At 47.1% G+C, this 20706-nt stretch overlaps 1 protein-coding gene and 1 non-coding gene across 3 annotated transcripts in view; both read left to right on the top strand.

The window, feature by feature from the left end:
* Window positions 1-638: 638 nt before the first annotated feature.
* trnar-ucu (transfer RNA arginine (anticodon UCU)) lies at window positions 639-712 on the top strand. The gene has a single exon. It is a non-coding gene; the product is annotated as a tRNA-Arg (tRNA).
* Window positions 713-1885: 1173 nt separating this feature from the next.
* The window catches only part of cadm3 (cell adhesion molecule 3), a 32816-nt gene continuing 13995 nt past the window's right edge, over window positions 1886-20706 (top strand). For both annotated transcript variants that reach the window (XM_084708383.1, XM_084708382.1), the window contains exons 1-3: window positions 1886-2082; window positions 3325-3471; window positions 18723-18872. In XM_084708383.1, the coding sequence (XP_084564509.1) occupies window positions 3381-3471; window positions 18723-18872 (241 nt within the window). In that variant the 5' untranslated portion in view covers window positions 1886-2082; window positions 3325-3380. The remainder of the gene's footprint in view (window positions 2083-3324; window positions 3472-18722; window positions 18873-20706) is intronic.

Raw genomic sequence — 20706 nt, 5'->3', positions numbered from 1 at the left:
ATACAGCATGAAAAATGAAACTGTCAATTTGCATTCTGAATAGTTAGACCCTTGTTGTGTAAGGTCCTTATGAACATCTATTCTTGTGTAATTTCCAACACGGTAGGCCTATTTTGACATGATTTTGAAGTCTATTTTTTTTTCATCTATCAATTCAACAGTGAACCATTCTAAGGTATGGTGTGGTTTATGATTGAATATAGTTTGATACTTTTCCATTTAAGCTATAGGCATGCCAACGCCTTTCAATGAATACGTATTCTCATAGGCCTATCTTTTAAGAATCCAAAGCAAATAACGACAATAAAGAGGTGATATAAGAAAAGAGTAACTCTCACTTGAAAACTCAGACACAACATACGCATAAAGTGGGTTCAAGATTGTTTTGGGACATACAATGGAATCATACTGTTGCATAGTCCAAACCATATCGACTGTCAAAACTATATAATAAGGTTTATATTCTCAGTGTGAAACTACGCCATCTTGCTTTGCGTATGGTAATATTGTAAGAGGCGACCCCTACCGGTACGTCACGAAATTACAGCAAAGTGGTCCTGATGCTGCGGGATGCTGGGAGGATGCTATAGGATTGGGAGAGGAATATAAACCCGCTTTTCATCAGAAATGGAAGCTTAGTCTCTGTGGCGCAATGGAATAGCGCGCTGGACTTCTAATCCAGAGGCTCCGGGTTCGAGTCCCGGCAGAGATGCAAACGCATGGAAGCGGCTTTTTAGGAAGGCTGTATATAAAGAGATTCGCACAGTATCAAGAACTTTTATCTGGCAACAAGCTAGCGGCAAAAGATTATATGCGAGGTGTGTAGGCTCGGTAAACAACGTGTATAATAATAGGTATGCTGAATACCCTAAAAACAAAAATCATCTCACAGACCTAGCCGTTTTCTGACAAATAATTTCAAAAATGATATGGAGGTTTCATATCAGATGGAAACAATTATGAGCATTGTACTGCATATTTAAAACCCTGTATGTATGTGTATAGGAAAGCTATAAAGCGATAAATGACAACCATTAACCATATTGTTCACATAGCCGGCATGCATGTCACTTTTGATTATCACGTGCCAAATTAACAATCAAAAATTGGCATTAGCCTACTATTAGAATAGGCGGCAGGCTTTGTAGGCCTAAAATTCAAAACAAAGAGGTGACAAGACAAAAAATGAATCCTCAAGCAACTGTAGAGATCTACTTCCCACACTCCCAGTTCAAACTGATGTCTGCATGACCGTCTCCTGTCTCCAGTTTGTTGCCTTTGGTGATTGGGCTGTCGTGCCGGTGCTGCCATCCATGTTTTAACCCCATGCCTCCCTTCACACAAACTAATCCGCGTGCAAAACTAATCCTTAATCCCCTAGCAAGTTGAACCGCCTACCCCCCCTACCCCCTCCTGCTCCTCCCGATTCGGTTTGCGAACACCCACTAGTAGTTTGCCGGCCCTGGCGCGTGGTAAATTCAACACTTAAAGCAGACTACGCTTCGTGTCCCAAACACTTCATAAAAGAATAGATAGAACAGATAATACAAACACACACCGCCCATTGTAGGATATTAATTACCAAGACATGTAGGCTTTTATATAGACCATGCAAATGTTACCAATGGATAGCGTTTTGTAAATGATATAGATAATGCAAATTATATATGATGATTACTTGACAATAACAGGATGAAATCACAGCGATCCGCTGCTATCTTTATATCTCCCTCGTGTTTGACTCAGTATGCTCTGGCTCTGTTATCCGAATGGTATGGGCCAAATCGTATTAAAATCCCCTCCCCTCTCTGCCCCTCACGCTACCCCCTCCCTCTCTGCCTTCCTCCCTCCCACCGTCTTTCAGCCAGACTGTTTTTGCTGCAGTGAACGGTAGACGGTGGAGAGAGGGAATAAGCAAGAAAAACAAGAAGCAAAGGAAGGAGGGGAAAAAGTCATAGAGACAGATCCAGTGAGAGCTCGATCGGACCAAGAAGCAGTGAACCAGCTCCAAGGAGTCCGGATTCCAAACCAACACGCTGAGTGGGTTTCCCGCAGGAAAAAGGACTTTCAGGCAGAATATCGGTGTGTAGACAATGCCATGTCCGTGCAATATGCAATACGTGTTATTGTTGTTGGTGTCCTGGCTAACGGTGGACGAGACTCTAGTCACTATTTGGTGCGTTCGTGTCCTGGAATGTTTGTTTTCTGCGCACACTCACTGGCAGAAAGAAATGGCAAACCGTTGGGTTTGACCCGGGAACAACAATGGATTTTCATGTATTATTTAGAGCGAATGTCTATGTTTTCTGTAATTGGATTGAAGCCTACATTATGCCCCCCCTCCCTTTCCCGCTTCCAGCACTGACCGTGTGATTACGCGCAAGGTGTTCTCATTGACTATGCTACGTTCAAACACGCTAGGTTATCTCAACATACTCCGCTATTTGTCTGGATCGAGGAAAGGTGTAGGGAAAGAGGCGTTGCAAGAAACCGTACCGGTCATTTCTACACGCATCCAGCAGCATTGCAGGTAGCGACCTAGACTATAGGCTATACGTTCTATAAGTTTTATCCAGTCTAATATTGACTGCAAAATGTCCGTATTACTACTAACGATATTTAAACTAGTTTCGTTTCCTATGCCTGCACGCTCGATTCGAATGGCTGCAACAACAATAAATACTCCCGTCCCCCATCCCTCCCCGCCCTATTCGCCCGCCCGTCCCGCAGGCAACCTCTCGTTATGGTTTGCTCTGAACGGTGACAATAAAGGAGCAGTTCGAGGATGAATCTAGGCTTGCCTTGGCATAGGGCTATTTTAGAGTGTACGTGTGACAGGATGGAGGGTATTATAATGACAAAGTGCGCGCGTCCATTTGTGACTGTATGTGAAGGAGCACTGTGAATTCTCAGCGGGCGACAGGTGCATCTCGCTGCTGTGTTTCGCTGCTATGCCTGGGCCAATGGATAATTTCCCTACGTGTTTTGTTAATACGAGTTGTTTTGGCTCAGCAAAGACATCCATTGTTTTTCAAAGGTTGTTGAGGCGGATCGAATAATTCTGACGTAATTATACATAAGCTACTGATTATTAGACGTTTGTGATCTAGACCGTTGCCTTTAACGATGGTAAAGGCTCGATCACTGCGTCACCCCCCTGGTAGGCTACGATATGACACAGGCCGATCGATGAAACCCACGGAGCTGCTCGTGAGTGACGGTGCCTAAACGTTTATTCAGCACCAGCCAACCCATCAAAAAGCAAGCAATTAATCGAGAAGGCCTGAGGTGATGTTTGCTTTCTTTCTTTGATCTCCCTCTCAGGTGACCCTAAGGTGCTTCTCGGCCCTCTGTTTTGAGACGGATCTGTGCGTCTGACCATGGCGTTCACTTCATTCCCCGGTCCTGGACTACGGACTCTCATTTTATTGACTGTACTTTCAGCATCGGTTCAGAGCAACTTCTCCAAGGGTAAGCACGTGGCCTCCCTTGACCCCCCACATCCTCTCTATCTGTCTCTTTATCTGTTGACGTGAGGGGTTTTCGTTGTTACTGATGTTATTACAAGGGAACCATAGGGCCGTGAATAAGCACATGGGGCACTTCTCCTCCCCCTGAACCCCAACGGAATTTCAGCTGTTGTTTTTGATGAATGTGTGCGACCTATGCGTGCACAAAAGCGTGCATGCACACACATCATGCCTGTTCACATGTGCTCTTTCTTGCACACATGCACTCTCTCACTCACTCTCTCTCTCTCTCTCTCGCTCTCTCTCTCTCATGCTCTCTCTCGTGCTCTCTCTCTCTCTCTTTCTCTCTCTCTCTCTCTCTCTCTCTCTCTCTCTCTCTCTGTCTCACACACACACGCATTTGCACACACAGAAGTTCCTCCTCACATGAGCATAGTTCGTGGCGCAGACGCACACACAATCCCACAGTAGTGATGAGGCAGAACCTGAGCGCTGGGTCTGCTGGGCAGGGTTGTAGATGGAGGCTGAAAGAGGATTTGATGAGAGAAGCACTTTGCAATGATATCATCCTCACTTTAAGCACCTACCGGATGGGGAACACACTCTCCAATGTGCTTTTCCAATTACATAAGACTCAAGTGACTTTCAGTAACACAATCACAGCAGGCAATATCTGTCCAGAGCTACAACTACTGTATGTACTGTAAATGGCTTGGTGGAGAGATCCTCTGGTATTTGTTCCATTCTAGTGATCATTGTTGCCCATTACCCAGCAGTGTGAGTCAAGAATCTGGCAACGTAAGGAGCATATCAACACATGTCTACTTTGAATTGTAGTTGGCTAAACCCATTAGCGCATCGTCTCCAAAGCACTTTTGCACGGCGTGTGCCTACTCATGGTCCAACAAAATTGGAGGCATCCAAAATCACACTGCACCCCCCCCCCCCCACACACACACACAGTGCACATACATATGCATACAGACACACAGACACACACACCACCGCACACAGACTTACTTGCTCTGCCTTTAACCATGTCAGCTGTTTTGACTGCCTTTTGAATTATGCATAATTGTGTTTTTTTGTGCTTCTGGAAATGAGAGGCAGATGATGCTCCATCGCAACCCTCACAGTGGGACACAACAGTGGATGTACCCACATGAGGTCATCGTTGAATAGATCATAATGAAATCATGTAGGCCTTGAGAACCATTGTGACAGTTGTGATTAGGGCTGTTGATGAGATATCGTGTTGGGGGTCGAAAATCTTGGGGATCAGATCTTTTCAGTTTATAGTACTCCAGAAATTGAGGCTATAGCTTCATTCGAAAAGGGCCATTCCCAATGTAAATGATTTCCGAAGCGACATACAAATTGGGCATATGTATGCAAATAGCCCAACAATACTTTTTAAAGACCGTCTCTGGAAAGTGGAGACAAACCTGTTCATTGTTTTCTGCATAAACCCTTGTTTGTCTTCATCAGTAGAGTAAAATTGAGGCCGGTTTCAAATGAGAAAAAGGTACATTAGACGCAGGGAAATAGGCAAGCAAACCAATCAAGAGTAGATAGGGATTGCTTCCTGGATTACTAAGTAGTATCAACTGTGTCACAGCCAGTACTTTGTCCTTTGACCTTTTAAGGGCTCGGTCAAGTTGAGGCGTAAGACCAGGAGACCAGCGAGGCTGTTTACTGGTTTGCTGAGATCATGTGGATTGGAAAGAGGGGGAGAATCAACATGTGATTTCCTGCATGCTTGTGAGCATGGGCAGTCTCTTGTAACCCAACAGGGTGGCCTTGTCAGTGGGAAATGGATGGATTGGCTGTGTGTGTGTGTGTGCACGCGCACGTGTCTTGAGCCAAATAATGGCTCCTAATGGAGGAGCACCCTTCTAAAAGCTCCTAAACAGAGGCCGCTACTTAGCATGAATAATGCAAGGATTTAGTATCAGAGAGACCATTGGCTCTACACATCAATTGCTAGCAGATTTACCGTTCAAAATATCAGTCTTAGAAATATGTTCAAAATCTATATTCAGATTGACTTGAAAGCTTGGAGCTCATCTTCTTTTCTTCAATATGAAGGGGAACAAAGATAGGCACAAACCATATGCATTCATGTCATGACAGAGCGCAGATCAAGCCTGTTTATACTTCTGATGCGTAACCCCCCACGTGACGGTGTCAAAGTCACGGAAAGGGCAACGCTAACTGGTTTTGTCCCTGCCAGGGCTTCCGTACTGGGAGGACACTAATTGCCAGCAATTTGACATATTCATTTCCACAGCTGGAAGTTCAGCGATGCAGCTCAGACATAGAACCTCTCCCAAGGATACCGATTAGGCTCTCCGATTGGCTGGCCACGTCTGGCCTGGTTTTGTGCCCGTATCAGTAACCTAGTTACCCCATGACTGTGTCTGCCTGTCTGCCCCCCCCCCCCCACCCTAACTGCCATAGCTTCCCATCCGCCACTAGGCCCGAGTCTCTGTGGTCGTCCAATCACGGACCTCGGGGAACACGTGCAGTCACGATATGTGGCTGATGGTTTATTTACCTCGACGTGTTCCCCTGACTGTGGCATTAAGCTGAGTCGCCAATCCAGCTGTGGCCAATGATGAGGAAGGATTAAATAGATGGCCACGGGTGTAGACCAATCAGGTGGGAAAGCTCAGTGTCTATGTCCGTGCCAGCAGCTCACTTTACCCCTCCTCTTTCCCTCTCTCGCTCCGCTCAGGCAAATGGCTCACTCTGGCACCTTCTCCCCAGACGGGGAGAGACTGGCCTCCTTTGTGTTGTCGTTGTCGTTGTTTATTGTTGACTTCCTGTTTGCCAAGACCGGAGAGCATTCGGTAATACAGAGGACTTTAGCGGTGGGCGTCTGCAGGGGGAGGCTTCTGCCTGTTAATGCCACCTGATAAGCGGCGACTCATTAACAAGCTGACGTACCAGGCAGCCGGGGGGGAAATTACTGGTACAGACTGTGACATTAATAAGAAGTGTGAGCTTTTATTTCATTAAACACTACTGGGTAGACTAGACCAAGGCTTTGTTTTCCCCCTCATGGCATATTGCCTGGCCCAGGAGAAGGTACTTGCTCGTCTGGATTTCCGTTTGTTTCCTTTAACGGGTAATTGGCCAGATTGGTATAGTATAGTTACTGGAACATTCACGGCCCAGTGCAGAATGAGACTGTGATTGGCTCATATAGTTTTTTTTTGCAACAAGATAACATCTGGAAAATACCATTGTTTCTTCTGTTGATTACGCTGATTCATTAACTTGAAGGATAGCGAATTAAAGACCCATTCCATGTTTTTTCCTGCTGTTCGGCGTCTATTTGGATTTGTGAGTGACATTGATTGGTGAAGAAGGTAACTCATAAATGTGTTATGCAGTGTAAGTGTAGTGTAACCCAGTCTGACATCATACTAAATCTTTGTTTTCCTTTTTGTTGTCCCTTGAGTATTTGTACACAAACATGCATCAAAACATGTTTAATGCAAATATAGACTCTTACTCCCAGCATTCATAGCTCCAACTATGAATTGGACTGTGCAATTGTCACCCCCTACCAACCAAAGTGGCAAATGATGTCCATAAACAAGCATGTACTGCTCCTTTAAAAGCAACCATCAGAAGAGGATTGCTAATGTAAAGATGTATGCAGTGTTATCCTCACACCCACATCTCATGCTCACACATTCATAAGCGAGCAAATCAAACCAGCCATTTCCACAGAGATGTAATAAGTAATAGCTGGAGAAAATAACCCAAATTAAAACAGTGGCGATACACCTAACTGACATGTCACACACCCAAGGTCTAAACAAGACCCAATCAGACCTTATCAATCTGAGTCAGATCTCATCCATCCAGACCCTCTCCGATGCCAGATTAAATCCGAACAAATCAATCTCACTCTAAGCATCACAACATCTCCCAACACTCTTGGGAGATTGTGTACGCAGCGTTCTGGCCTTTTTTCCATCGGTGTTAGGCCCATGTCCATCCAGAGGAAATTGAGCTGTGTTCGCAAACCTGTCTAGAGTGAACGCTGCAGTTTAGAAAGCCGTTTTGACAAAAACAAAACACTGGAGCTGAGAGAAATTACTCTTTTATATAAATATATATTTGCGACAAACATCCTTATGGTCCGCCTCATACCACATGTGATTTTCCTTTGATTGCACCTTTTGCAGTGTTGGAATTCTCCTATGGGGGCTTTTAATTGATTGCTAGGGGGCCAGAATCAGCAATGTGTCCTGTCATGAACGCATGGGTGATCACTGAAGCCTTTCAGGAAAAAAATGGTATTCTCTCAGTCAGTGTGTTTGTATGTGTGTGTGTGTACATGCACATCAAACCCCTGCGATGAGCGCTCCTCTAGGTGCAAGCAAGGCTCTACAGTGAAAAGCGGCACACATACACTCACTGTATTGATTGCAGCTTTTGCTGTGTTGAGCAGAGGATTTCCCTGGAGTGGGCTCGGCCAATGAAAGTTCAGATGTTTGTGTTGTTTACAAGCTGTGCCTCATTTTTGATGAGGGCGTCAGTGTGCTTCTCCAGTAGGACTTGCAGCCTTGTGGTTTGAAACACCGGCGTTTGTTTCGGATGGAGACATCATTGGTTGACTCAGTGACGTCTCCATCAAAGTGACAGGCTTTTATGATGAAGCCATCTCGACACTAAGCCACGTGCTCGGCCACGTAGGAGCATTGGGAGCTGTAAAAGCCCAAACCCCTCGTGCGACATCATAGAGCATGCTATGGCGTTGTGATGCTATCTACTTAGGCACCACGAACCACGGCGTCTTTAGCCGCGGCTAAGTGGTTTCCTGATGACGCGAGCGGGCCGTCTCACCGGGCGAGTGGCGCTAATGCGCGCCGGCGATGAGGACAGCGCTGTGCGGTGAAACTCAGCGGTGCGTCGGCTGGGGAAAGACAAAAGAGCCAAATAGGCGTTTCTAATCTCCGTTGCTGAATGAATTGGAAACAAAGGAGAGGAGACGTGGAGAGGAGCCTGGACACATGGAGGATAAGCTGATTACCCCAGGAGAGAGAGAAGGAGGGAGAGGGAGAGAGAGGGAGGGAGGGAGGGAGGGAGGGAGGGAGGGAGGGAGGGAGGGAGGGAGGGAGGGAGGGAGGGAGGGAGGGAGGGAGGGAGGGAGGGAGGGAGGGAGGGAGGGAGGGAGGGAGAGATGAAGAGGCGGCAGAAGAGGGGAGGAAGGGGGGTGGGGAGTAAAGGAGAAGGAAGGCAGACTGAGAAAAGGATGGGGGTGGGGGGGTGGGAGAACGAGGAAGGGAGATGGAATACGTGGAAGGGAGAGGCGCAAAGAGAGGGAAGGGTGTTGAAAGAAAGGGGGCGAGGGATACACTGAAAGTGGTATCGAGGGGTATACTTAAAGCAAGATATGGAGACAGAATGCGATAGAGCAAGGTGTGTCAGGTGAAACAAGAGGGGAGAGAGAGTCACAGTGAGAAAGGATGACAGGAGCATGTAAGGGAGTCAGGTGGCTGAGCAGTTAGGGAATCGGGCTAGTAATCTGAAGGTCGCCAGTTCGATTCCCGTCTGAGCAAAATTACGTTGTGTCCTTGGGCAAGGCATTTCACCCTACTTGCCTCGGGGGAATGTCCTTGTACTTACTGTAAGTCGCTCCTGGATAAGAGCGTCTGCCAAATGTAAGGTTTTCAGAATATGACACCAATAAAGCAACGGACCATTTTGTCAATATATAGTGCTGATGTCAATCTCATTCAGTCATTTCCCTTGCTCTAGTGGCTTGTTGTCACTATGCATAGAAGGAATTACATGCATTCCAGGTGTACGTGCTAAATATACAGCTAATTAAAATTAATGAGATTTACTTAGAAAAGAATATGCTTCCTCTGTAAGCCTCTTATCTCTGCATGAGCATCACATCCCTGCGAACACACACGTACACCTTTCTTCGATTCACTCTCTCACATATTCGCGGCACACAATTGGAAAATCTACTGTTAGCTTGAAAACACAAAGACAGTCATTTTTCTCTGGATCTGTGTCTCTCTTCCCTCTCTCCAACTCCAGTCTGTCTCTCTCTCTGGTCTGGCTTTAAACTTGGTCGTTATTTCATCCCCCCCCCCAGGAACACACACACACAAACTCCCTTTCACTCTCTTACTGTAAACACACACACATCCACATCCCAGACAAGCCCTCTCGTTTTTGTTCAAACAATCCCCCAGTGAGACTGGCGGCAGTTTACTGGAAGGCGTTCATTCACTCAGTCTTGCGCTCGCTTCACACTTGATACATTTTACAAAAGTGCTTACTGGCCATTTTTTTTCGAGGTAAACGATGTCCAAGTGGTGTTCTTCTGGAACGCTCCATTTCCTACCGGAGTGAAGTGCATAGTAATTAAACGCTCTTCAGCGCTGTCAAAAGGGAAAACCCGCAGAAGAAGAAAAAATGACACAGTGAGAATTAATCAAACACTTTATTAGCGGACATGCATTAGCGCGGCAAGGACCTTGCTAGTGCTTGGAAAGATATCATCCTATAAATGTTATCCATTTCCGTTTTCAACAGCGGTGTTCCGGTGCTTGAATGAAAGAGTCAATATGACATTTGCTTTCAACGAGGCAAAAACGGGGTTAGATTGACTGCCGCGAGATGAGGTGGTGCCACCGTTTTCGAAGAGGAGCGTGTGAGCGCTTCAAGTGTGATTTGATTGTTCTTTTTTAATAATAGAGGGGTTTCAAATAGCGCAGAAGTCAAACCCTGTCGGTTAAGCTCAACCAGTTTGTGTGTAGTGGGTATTTCATTTCATCTGACACATTCATGTGCTTCTGGCTCTCATTCACCTCTCTTTGTCTCTCTCACACACTCTTTCTCTCTTCCTCCCTCGCTCACAATACCCCTCACCTGTGCGTCTATTGTGCGTCTGCATTCCATTACCGTTCTTGAAATCAAAACCATTAGCATAATACACCCATTAGCAGTATTTACAATTGATTTCATTGAGTTAATGAAAGACATGCCCTGAGTTAGCACTAGTTTAGAAGCCCCGGGCATTATGGAGGATGGACTATGGAGACTCCATCAACTGTAAATTTGATCAGTTACTTCCAGCACAATGACTGGACCATATTTCCTTCAGACAAATGTTTTTGATTTAAGTCAGAAAAGATCATTTATACACTGTGCCTCCTTTCCTTTTCAACTTCTATGAATATTGAATAATATTAATAATTGGAAAAAAAGAGATTCTAACTTATTCATTGTGTTGCTTTGTTTCAGTCCTTCATGCTATTTTCAGGTGGTGTTTGAGGCTGACGACAGTAGGCCTTAGGGACTAGTCTCAGAAAAAAAACTTTTATTTTCATAAATGATTTGGTTATTTTCATATTTTTTCTCTTTAAGTTATGTAAGTCACAGAGCAGACTCAGTGGATTGGCCAGTCAACTCTTCACCCCACTCACGTTTGTTGATTTGAAAATGAACGTTGCAGCCTACAATGTGTGACAGTAGATTACAGTGATGCCTTCAAAACGGCACACACAATGCAGAAAGATCTTCATAATGTAGTTTAAATGATGCTTTGTGATATTCTTCTCTGTGTATTTTAGGAGGAATTCTGTCATGAACATAATTTTTGGGGAGGGGGGTTCATTTACAGTTTGTGTGGTACATTTTACAGTTTTTATGAGAATACAGGAGTCATGCTTATCTTGTATACTCAATGGTTGCTCAGAGGTTTTTATGACAGGATGGCCTGGAGCTGCAGATCTCTCCTGGCTGTGTGTGTGTATTGACACAATTCTGTGATTAGGCCAGTGTGACTGATGTGTGTGTTCTGTGGCAAAGCTAGACTGGTTTGTTCTGGTTACGGTTTGCTGATTGCTGTGGTCAGGGCTCTCCCTGCCTCCCCTCCCTGCCCCCCTCCCCACTCCCCTCCCTTCTGTTTTGTACTGATGTTTTAGCATACTCTGCAGGGAGTTCTCCTGCGATGCCAATTATATTGACTGAAGAAAGGGGAGGGAGGAGGGGAAGACAGGAGAAGAATGGAAGGGGAAGGGGCTCTGGAGAGACTCACTGAGAGGAAGAAGGCGACGGAAGGAGAGATGGAGAGTAGGGAGGGGGTGAATAGGAGGAATGCAACAAGAGAGAACGAGGGAAAGGGCCGAGAAGAGATGGAGGGGAGGGAGGATGTCGAGGGTTAGTGGATGAAAGGGAGGACCAGGAGGGAGAGGAGGGAGAGACGGAGAGAAATTGGAGGAGAGAGATTCCGTCTGTGAGTGTAATAGTTTCCTGCTGTCAGACTCAGGGGAATACACTCACTGCATAGAGGAGAGAAGGAATGAGACAGAGGAGAGAAGAGGAATGAGACGGAGGGGAGAGAGAGGGGGGGGCAAGACCGAGAGGTGAGAGAGAGAGAGAGACAGAGAGAGAGAGAGACAGAGGAGGAAGTAAGACAGGAGAGAGCAGGGAGAGAGAGAGACCCAGAAAAGGAAAAGAGAGAGAGGGAACCAGGGTAGAGAGAGGGCGGGCATGTGGCAGAAAACGGGGAGAAAGGGAGAGACGAGGACGCGTATGTGCATGTGTGAGAGAGAGCGGCCGAGTGAGAGAGAGAAAAAACACATATACAGAAGAGAAAGATAGAGGATGGCAACAAGGCTGTCGAGAGAGAGAGAGAGAGAGAGAGAGAGAGAGAGAGAGTGAGAGAAAGAGAGAGAGAGAGAGAGAGAGAGAGAGAGAGAGAGAGAGAGAGAGAGAGAAATGAAAATGGGAGAGCACATGCAGGAGAGTGAAAGAAAGAGAAAGGCGACTTCAGCCTTTTTTCCCAGCCACCCTTTACCTCCACCACCCCACTTCTCGAAGCAAGCGTCGTCCCTGACACTGAATTACAGCAGCTTAGTTGAGTGTGTGAATGGCTCTGTGTGTGTAGCCCTTTGCCCGCCTTTTAGTGTATTGTATTGTGTGTGTGTGTGTGTGAACATCAAGTATCTAAGGAGTGTTGCGTATCAACAGGAGTTAGTATGACACGTGAATGCCTGGGTGATGCTTAGAAAACCCACATGCATTCTCCCAGGGAATTGTATGAGCAGAACGCATGCACTTGTATGAGTGTGTGTTTTCCATCTCAAGTGGGTCACCAGATGGCATGGCCAGCGCTTACCCTACTCAGACCGGCATGTCAGTTAAGAACATGTGGACTGACCCTAATTACTCAATTAGACGTGAAGACAGATAGTTAGCAATACCCGCCCCCCCCGCCCCCCTCAGCCAGCCAGCCATGCCCCCTCCACCCCCCCCCCCCATCCAGCCAGCTCCCCGACCCTCCACCCCCATAAAACCGCTTCACCTCACGCAGAGACCAGGGGTGCTTGTCTCTTTTTGTCTCTTGTCTCTTTTTGCTTGAGTGTGTACGGAATAAAGACAGTGCCCGTCTGCTATTGTTCCTCTGGGCCGCTCTGGTGCCATTGTTAGGGCGGGGCCCCCTCTCATGGTCCTCCAATTGATCTTCATTCGGCTGATTGGGCCTGACGGACTGTGCGGGGAACAGAAAAGGTCGCGTTCGTTAGAGTTACATCTTGGCGGTGCTCCGGGGTCATGGCGTGGCGCGCACACACACACACACACACACACACTGACAGTCACATGGAGGGACACACACATTGACACGGAGGCACACCGACATGCACACTGGAGCAGGCATACATGCTGACAGGCACACGGACACACACAACTCGACATGCAGGAGAACACATGGACACATACATGCTGAACAATACGGTAAACACACACACTAACATTATAGAGTACAGGAAAATACACAGACCAACACACACACACACACATTTACCACATTATAATGACCTCTGACTTCACACATACAGGTATACATGAGTCACACAAAGAACACACCTCACACTTGAACACACGTTCCAATACACATATTCAAAGCCACCCTGGTCCTTTCATCTGTCACTTTAGAGTAGTCAGAGGTTCCTGGCCTGCACTCTAAAGAGACGGAGGCGGTCCAAAAGCTGAATCCTGAATGCTCTCAAATGCTCCAAAACATATTTATAAAACATACATTCATTCTAGAAACTTGAAACAGGAAGCATTCATGCCATCGGGACGCCACTATTCATTTCAGTTTGAATTGTGCTTTTTTTCATTCAAATGTCTTGGATTTTGCATGTGGGTTTATTGAGATCATCCCTTTAGAAGTGGAGATGTTCAGAAATGTGAACAGGGAACAGAGCATTTTGAAACTAGCTTCATTTAAACTTTTTGTGCCATCCACCAGACATTCTTTCTTCCAAGCACCGAACACGTTGTCATGTAGCTCTTTTGCTGTGAGTGTGTGCGTGTGTGTGTGTGTTGAAGAAAGTCACCACAAGGGCCGAGACTCCTTCGTTACAAAGGTCAAGCTTCAGGTCACCCTGGTTGCCCTGGTAACCTTGTACCGATCGGTTGCCTGGCAACAAGCCTTCTTTGTTCCAAATGATTTAATTTGAAGCATATCTTCTCCCTTAACCCGTGTCTCATCTGCTTGCCTCACCTTTCCATCCCCGCCGTGTCGCTCTCTCTCCCCTCATCCTCCGTCAGAAGATCTGTCTCCCTTCTTCACTCCTTCACTCTTCCATGTCCTCCAACCATTTCCTTGTGCAGAGGCCTGTTGGGCCATCTGGTGTACCCCCGGTATGGTGAGAACGGTGTGTGTGTGTACAGGTGTGTGTCCTCCTGGCTCTGCGTTCGGGCAGGGAGGGAGCGTGACCCTGTTGGTTTGTCTGTTGGAATCTGTATCTCTCTGTCCCTTTGCATATGCTGTGGTATATATTTATACTGCCTATAACTGTCGCGGTGTCTCTCTCTCTCTTTCTCGGTCTCGTATCCTCTCTCTCTCTGTCTACTCCTTGACTGATATACTGCTTTCATAACTCCTGCCCCCTAGTAATAGACTTCTTATTTCTTTAAGTGGTTTATTGGCAGGAACAGTCAGTACATTTGCCAAGGCATTAAGATCTTGCTCTTTCTTTCTCTTTCTTCTGCAGTCTCTCCCCTCCCTCCTTTCCTCCCTCTCTCCGCCTCTCCTGCTGTGCCTTCCCTCTCTGCCCTTCTCTCCTGGCCTCCTACCCTCTATATATCTTTCTTTCTCCTCCTCCACCCCATTTCCATTATCTTCTCTCAGTCGCTCCCCTATCTCTCTCTCTCTCTTCCGTCAGCGTTCTGTCCCTTTGTCCTCCCTTCTCTCTCTCTCTTTCTTTCTCCTCCTCTTTGCCGCCTTTCTCACAGTGGTCCTTTTTTAGCAGGGTGGGGTGTTTTTTGGCGCCATGCTGCTGTAGACAGGGATAAGAGGGGGGCCGGTGGGGCGGGGGGGGGGGGGGCAGGGAGATGGGAGAGGGGGAGCGTCACTGCAAGCTAACCATGTTTGACAGGCAGGGAGAGGGGGTGCGGGTGGGAGGTGGGAGGTGGGCAGGCGCAAACCACCAACCACAGGAGGCGGACAAGGTAAAACCAGGCGGACTGAGATAGTTTGTTTGTGATGGGGCGAGTATGGCAGGGGCTCACTCAACTGTTATCTGAGAGGGCTTGTGGACTCCCCAAAACACTCTAAGACAATAAAACAAATGACACAAATCACCCCTCCCCCCATCAAAAAAATAAATAACCTGCCAGTGAGGTCGATTACGCACGAGGGTACATACCACCTTTGGGAAGTAACAAAACAGAGTGGGCATTGCCTTTCCGGAGGAAAACTGGATGTCGTTTTAGAAAGAATGATATGCCTTTCCTGCCGCAATTCCACAAAATGAATGGAGTCAGTTTTGCAGTGTAGATGGAGAACATATTAATTGGGCCTCTTCTCAAATATTTGGTTGGAGCTGAAACGAGAAGGAGGGGAGGTCGGAAATGAGGAAACATGTTGAGGGGAGGATGGTGGGGGCTGGAGAGAGAGAGATGTAAAGGGTAGAGGTGGACAGAAGGGCGCACACACACCCAGGGGGATTGGGAAGGGGGGGCCGCAGGGGGTGGAGTGGGGGTGGGGTGGACAGCTGGGCACAGAGAGGGGGGGGTGGTGTCTGGGTGGGCCTCGTGTGTACATGGACCTCCAGCAGTGTGTGCCCACGTGCACTCGTGTGTATACGTATGTCTACCCGTGAGTGTGTTGCGAACGTGCGCGTGCATATGTTTCTGAGCGTGGTTTGTGTGTGTGTGTTTGCGCACATGTATGTGACTGTGTGTGTGCTACACAACATCCCATCAAACACACCCAGTTTGGCTCCAGCTGCACAGACTGCGGTGTTTCCCCCTTGAAATCTAAGCCCCATCAGTGCTAGCATGACAGATGACATTGTCATGGATCATATCATCTCCTCCGTAGCCTCAGTGTGCTGGGTTATCTCTGCTGTTTGGCGTTCCTTGCTTTCTGGTTTCATTATGCTGTAATAATTGGTAATCACGCACTGCCATGATCTCACTGATGTCTGCCTGTGGGTGGATATTCCTAGAGGCAGGGAAGGAGCGAGAGAGAGAGAGAGAAATAAAGAGAAGGAGAGAGAAATAAAGAGAAGGAGAGACGGCCAAGAAGGTGGAGAGAGAAAGAGAGAGAGAGACCAAGACTGACAGAGACAAAGAGAAAGAGGGAGAAATAAAGAGAAGGAGAGACGTCAACTGGAGGAGTGGGATTGAGGAGATGAGTGGGGAAGAAAGGTTGACAGAAGGGCAGAGAGGTGAAAGAGGACAAGAAGAAAATAGGAAGGGAGGAAGACAGATGGAGGAAGGTAGGGGGAAAAAAGATGGAAGGAGACAGATGGAGGGAGGGGAGAGGGGTGAAGATGAAATTGAAGAAATGAAAGGGGTATTTTTCACTGTCTGTTTGTCGGGACACTGTTTATTAAGTTTTCACTCTTTTAGATCTTCAGCCAGTCGCCCTTTCACCTCCCTTCTACCCTCCATTTCTCTCTCTGTCTCTCTCTCAGATGCCTATTTATCGTCAACCCCTTTCTCTCACACCTTCACCATTTACTTCTCTCTAGTTATAGCTTGCTCCTTTCTCTCTCTCGCCACCTCCTCATTTTCTCACCATCCCCCTCCAGCTCTATCTCTCTCTTTCACGTTTTCTCCCCCTTTCCCTGAGTCGGTCTGTACCTCTAGGTTCTCACCTCATGCTGCGTTGAGAGAGTGTAAATTGTGTTTCTTAAAATACCCGTGGCTTCCTCAAACTCACAGCCGTGTGTGTGGGTGTGTGTGTGTGTGTGTGCGGGGAGAAGAGAGGAGAGAGAAGCAACAGCATTTAACTTCCGTCTGGCATTTATATGATCTCAGTCTTTAGCTCATGCTGCCCCAAAATAATCCCCCTCCAGAAACCTCGACACAAACGTGCGCTCCTATATTGTCTAGACAGCACTCTAGAGAAGCTTCCTGCAAGCCATAGACGACATCGTGACACAGCATCGCCTGCCGTCTCGATCCTATAGGCTACGCTGCTACAGATGTACCGACTCGTGTCTGAAGTCTGTCGCGGTCGACCGCTTGATGTTTGATGCGTCGGGGCAGCCAGAGTGCCAAAGTGTGTAGCCTATGCCGACTTGAAAGATCTATTACGGCCACGGCCACAAGAATGAGCTCAAGACGCCATTGGAGGAGACACTAATCTCGGCTCCATTTGACCACTAATTCAACCCCAGCCCGCTATAGAGCTTGTGAGGCTGGCCACAATGGAGGGATGAGCAAATGGAGTCGTACTCACCGTGGCAAAAGGACATGGCCTGAAATAGCTCTTAATAGCTCTTCATGTTCTGTTGACGTCTTAGTTGATCTGGTTGTTTGTTTGGTATGACCACCTAACGGTAATCTTTTTTTGATTTGAGTTCCAAATGATTTCCAGTTACTTCAAGTGCCTTAAGTGTTCGGAGGCGGTTTAGGTTGACGTCTCTGCCAGCTAAACATAGTCACTACCACCGAACTGCAAGTTTTTATGTGTAAGATTTTACCATTTAGTGTGACTGTCTGAGTTCCTCCTGTCTTCCTGCTTTGCCTCTTTCATGTACCGACTGGAGTTCCGCTGCTCACTTTATAAGCAGATGTTCTCGGAGAGAAGGAGAGAAAAAAATCAATAGAACCACCGGTGCAAGGATGTGATAATTCTGCAGTCTGAATCTGTACCTGTCTACCCTGCTGACAATTTAGTTCCAATTAAACTATTTATACATGCCATGTTTACAGAGGTGAGGACATGCCTTTGAGGCGTGTCAACGTTAAAAAGTCAGTGTTGCCGTCGTTGGTTGAAATGCATTTGGGTTTTTCAGTCATATCGACGTATCAATATGCAAGAGCGAGCTCAGTTAATGGAACAAGTCGTTTCTGTAGCTCATGTCCACCTTATGATTTATCCTCCAGTGGGATTTTAGATTTAGGCCACCTCGCCGTGTAGCAATTGTACATATACAGTATCAAATCCATTTGCCGTGTCATTAACCGGGAAAACCAGGTACCTTATGCCGTGTTAGACCAAATTGCCTGAAATTGCAATGGAAATGTGCAGAAAGTATTTTAAAGGATGCAGAAGAAAGAGAGTTCTCCAAAGAGAGATCCTCACACAGAGTGATGCAAACTGCTTCAAACTGTCACGTGCTCCCGTCCTCTCGGATCTGAACCCGTGCCCTGTGAATGTTGCTGGATTCAAATTCAACATCCAGTCCAGGACCCCGTTTAATTATCACAGGTCACAAGTATTCTCCCTTTCTGACCCTCGTTACCATAATCTCTGTCTCATTGGTCCATGTTCCATTCCGGAAATCCATATGCATGTCCTACAGAATGACACCGCTGTCGACACTGTGAGGTCACTTAACGCCATTTAGTTGGTGAATTGCCACTCCATTCTCCCACCGACCCGTTTTTTTTCTGTTCCAAGTCCCCATAGGGATTCCTCCTCCTCTCTACTCATCACTCCATTCCCTCAGCGGCTGTAACCTCCCAGGGTAGTGGGCTGGGATAGGCTCATCAGTCACACACACACACCGTGAGACCCAGGGCGCCCGAGCAATTTATCACAGAAGCACACAACAACACCCACACAAACACACACAAACACAACAACACACACACCCACACACACACCCACACCCACACACACAACCCCTCCCCCCCAACTCCCTCCCCAGCTATTTTCTCTCTCTATTCCTGTTGAAACGTGCCGGTGACAATGAAACCAAAACTGACCGTGCTTTCCTGTTTCTCTTTCTCGGTGCCTAGACGATGACCCCTACCAGCCGATGACCTCGGACCAGACCGTGGCAGTGGGCGGGACCGTGACGCTGACCTGCCAAGTACAGGAGAGCGACAACTCCTCCCTCCAGTGGTCCAACACCGCCCAGCAGACCCTGTACTTTGGAGAGAAGAGAGGTGATGCAGGGAGGGTGGGGGGTGGGGAGGGGAGGGGAGGGGGGAAAGGAAGGTAGACTTACCGGGGGTGAGTCAGAGATACATGGAGGAGGGAAAGCAGAGACGATTGACAGGACAGGACAGGGAGGGAGGATGACAGGAAGGAGGGATGACGAAAAGAGAGAGAGAGAGATGGAGGGGGGTGAAGGGCAGGGAGAGCTAGATAAGAGGAGTCAGGAAAATGTGTTTGGGGTACGGTGAAAGAAGAGAGTGATAGGGGACGACAGAGAAAGGTTGTGTTTGTGTGAGAGAGCAGTAGAAAGAGAGGGGAGGAAAGTGCGAGGGAGGGAATACCAGGAAAAGACAGGGTGAGGAGGCAGAGAGAAAGAGAGAGAGAGAGAGAGAGAGAGAGAGATGGAGGGAGAGAGGGAGGCGAGAGGGACCAAAATAACTAGGCTGGCCTCAGCTACAGTAGCTATACCCTCAGAGGATATCAGATCACAACAAGGTCTGCAGAGAAGAGACCAATACTGACCCAGTCACACATACACACAGGAAAGCACACTAATTATGCATACCCTCACACACTGCTGTACACACAGGGACACCACATGCAAGCTATGGTCGTACACACTCGTGCACACACTCTACACACTCACATACAAAAGTATTGGCATACAAAAACACACACACACACACATGGTCATGTCATGCACACACACATCCAAATGATTTGTATTGACCTACCTGTACATAGTGATTTTATTGGTGCTGAGATAGGGAATGGCATATTACATTTTCAGGTTCAGATCAATACCACATCATAAGTAAAAATCACATTATTTCTGAAATACAATAAGGCTCCCCTCATAAACAATATTTATCACAATAAAAACAATGTGAGGAGGGAGGAAGAGAGAGAGAGAATGACTTGTAATTCCTTCTTTTCGCTTAAATATAAAAATACATCATATATATATATATACCCCTCAAAATATTTATCTATATGTACAGTCACTTTTGCCACTTTAGCAAAACAAACACTGAGGACTAAACATGTTGGTGGGACTCCATCCCTCCTTCACTAGCAGGGTCAGAAAGTGTGAAGGGTTATCTCCTGGGCTCCATGAACACTACCACGACTACGCAAGAGAGAGGAAGAGAGAGAGAGAGGAAGAAGGGGGGGTAGAGAGAGGAAGAGAGAGAGAGAGAGAGGAAGAAGGGGGGGTAGAGAGAGGAAGAGAGAGAGAGGAGGAAGAAGGGGGGGTAGAGAGAGGAAGAGAGAGAGAGGAGGAAGAAGGGGGGGTAGAGAGAGGAGACATACAGAAAGAGAGATAGAGTGAAGTAAAGATGGAAGCAAGGGAGATGAAGGTGGAGAGAGAGAATGAGAGAGAAGGGAAGATTGAAGGGAGTGAGATGAAGGGGGTAGATAGAGAAAAAGTGGGGGAAAAAAGAACGAGGCAGACAGATAGTTTTGGGGAGGCTCCAGGGGGCAGGACACAGCAGGCAGGGGAGCTCTGCTAGACAAATGGACCTCAGTTACTGATAAACCTGGCAGACAAAGCACTGGGGTTGAAGCTATAATACACACACACATACACGCAGCCTGAACACACTCACACAAAGAGATGCATACACACTCACTCACTCACTGAACCTGATGCATATGTCTAGACAGACAAAAAAAAATCCCATTGCTCACTAACAGACAAACAGACAGGCATGTATCAGACTACCCGTAGAGGTCAAAGATATCATGCAGATGAGACTTGAAGTCATTTCTAGATGTTTCATCATCATCTGGTAAACTCTTACAGTTCACTCCCTTAGCTGTTTGCGTCTGTGATGACAACAC

Source organism: Hypomesus nipponensis, chromosome 10 (genome assembly GCF_054491055.1).
Source record: "Hypomesus nipponensis isolate SF chromosome 10, ASM5449105v1, whole genome shotgun sequence".
Taxonomy (NCBI): Eukaryota; Metazoa; Chordata; class Actinopteri; order Osmeriformes; family Osmeridae; genus Hypomesus; species Hypomesus nipponensis.
Note: the sequence above shows the minus strand (reverse complement) of the source record. Positions and strands in the feature narration are given on the sequence as shown.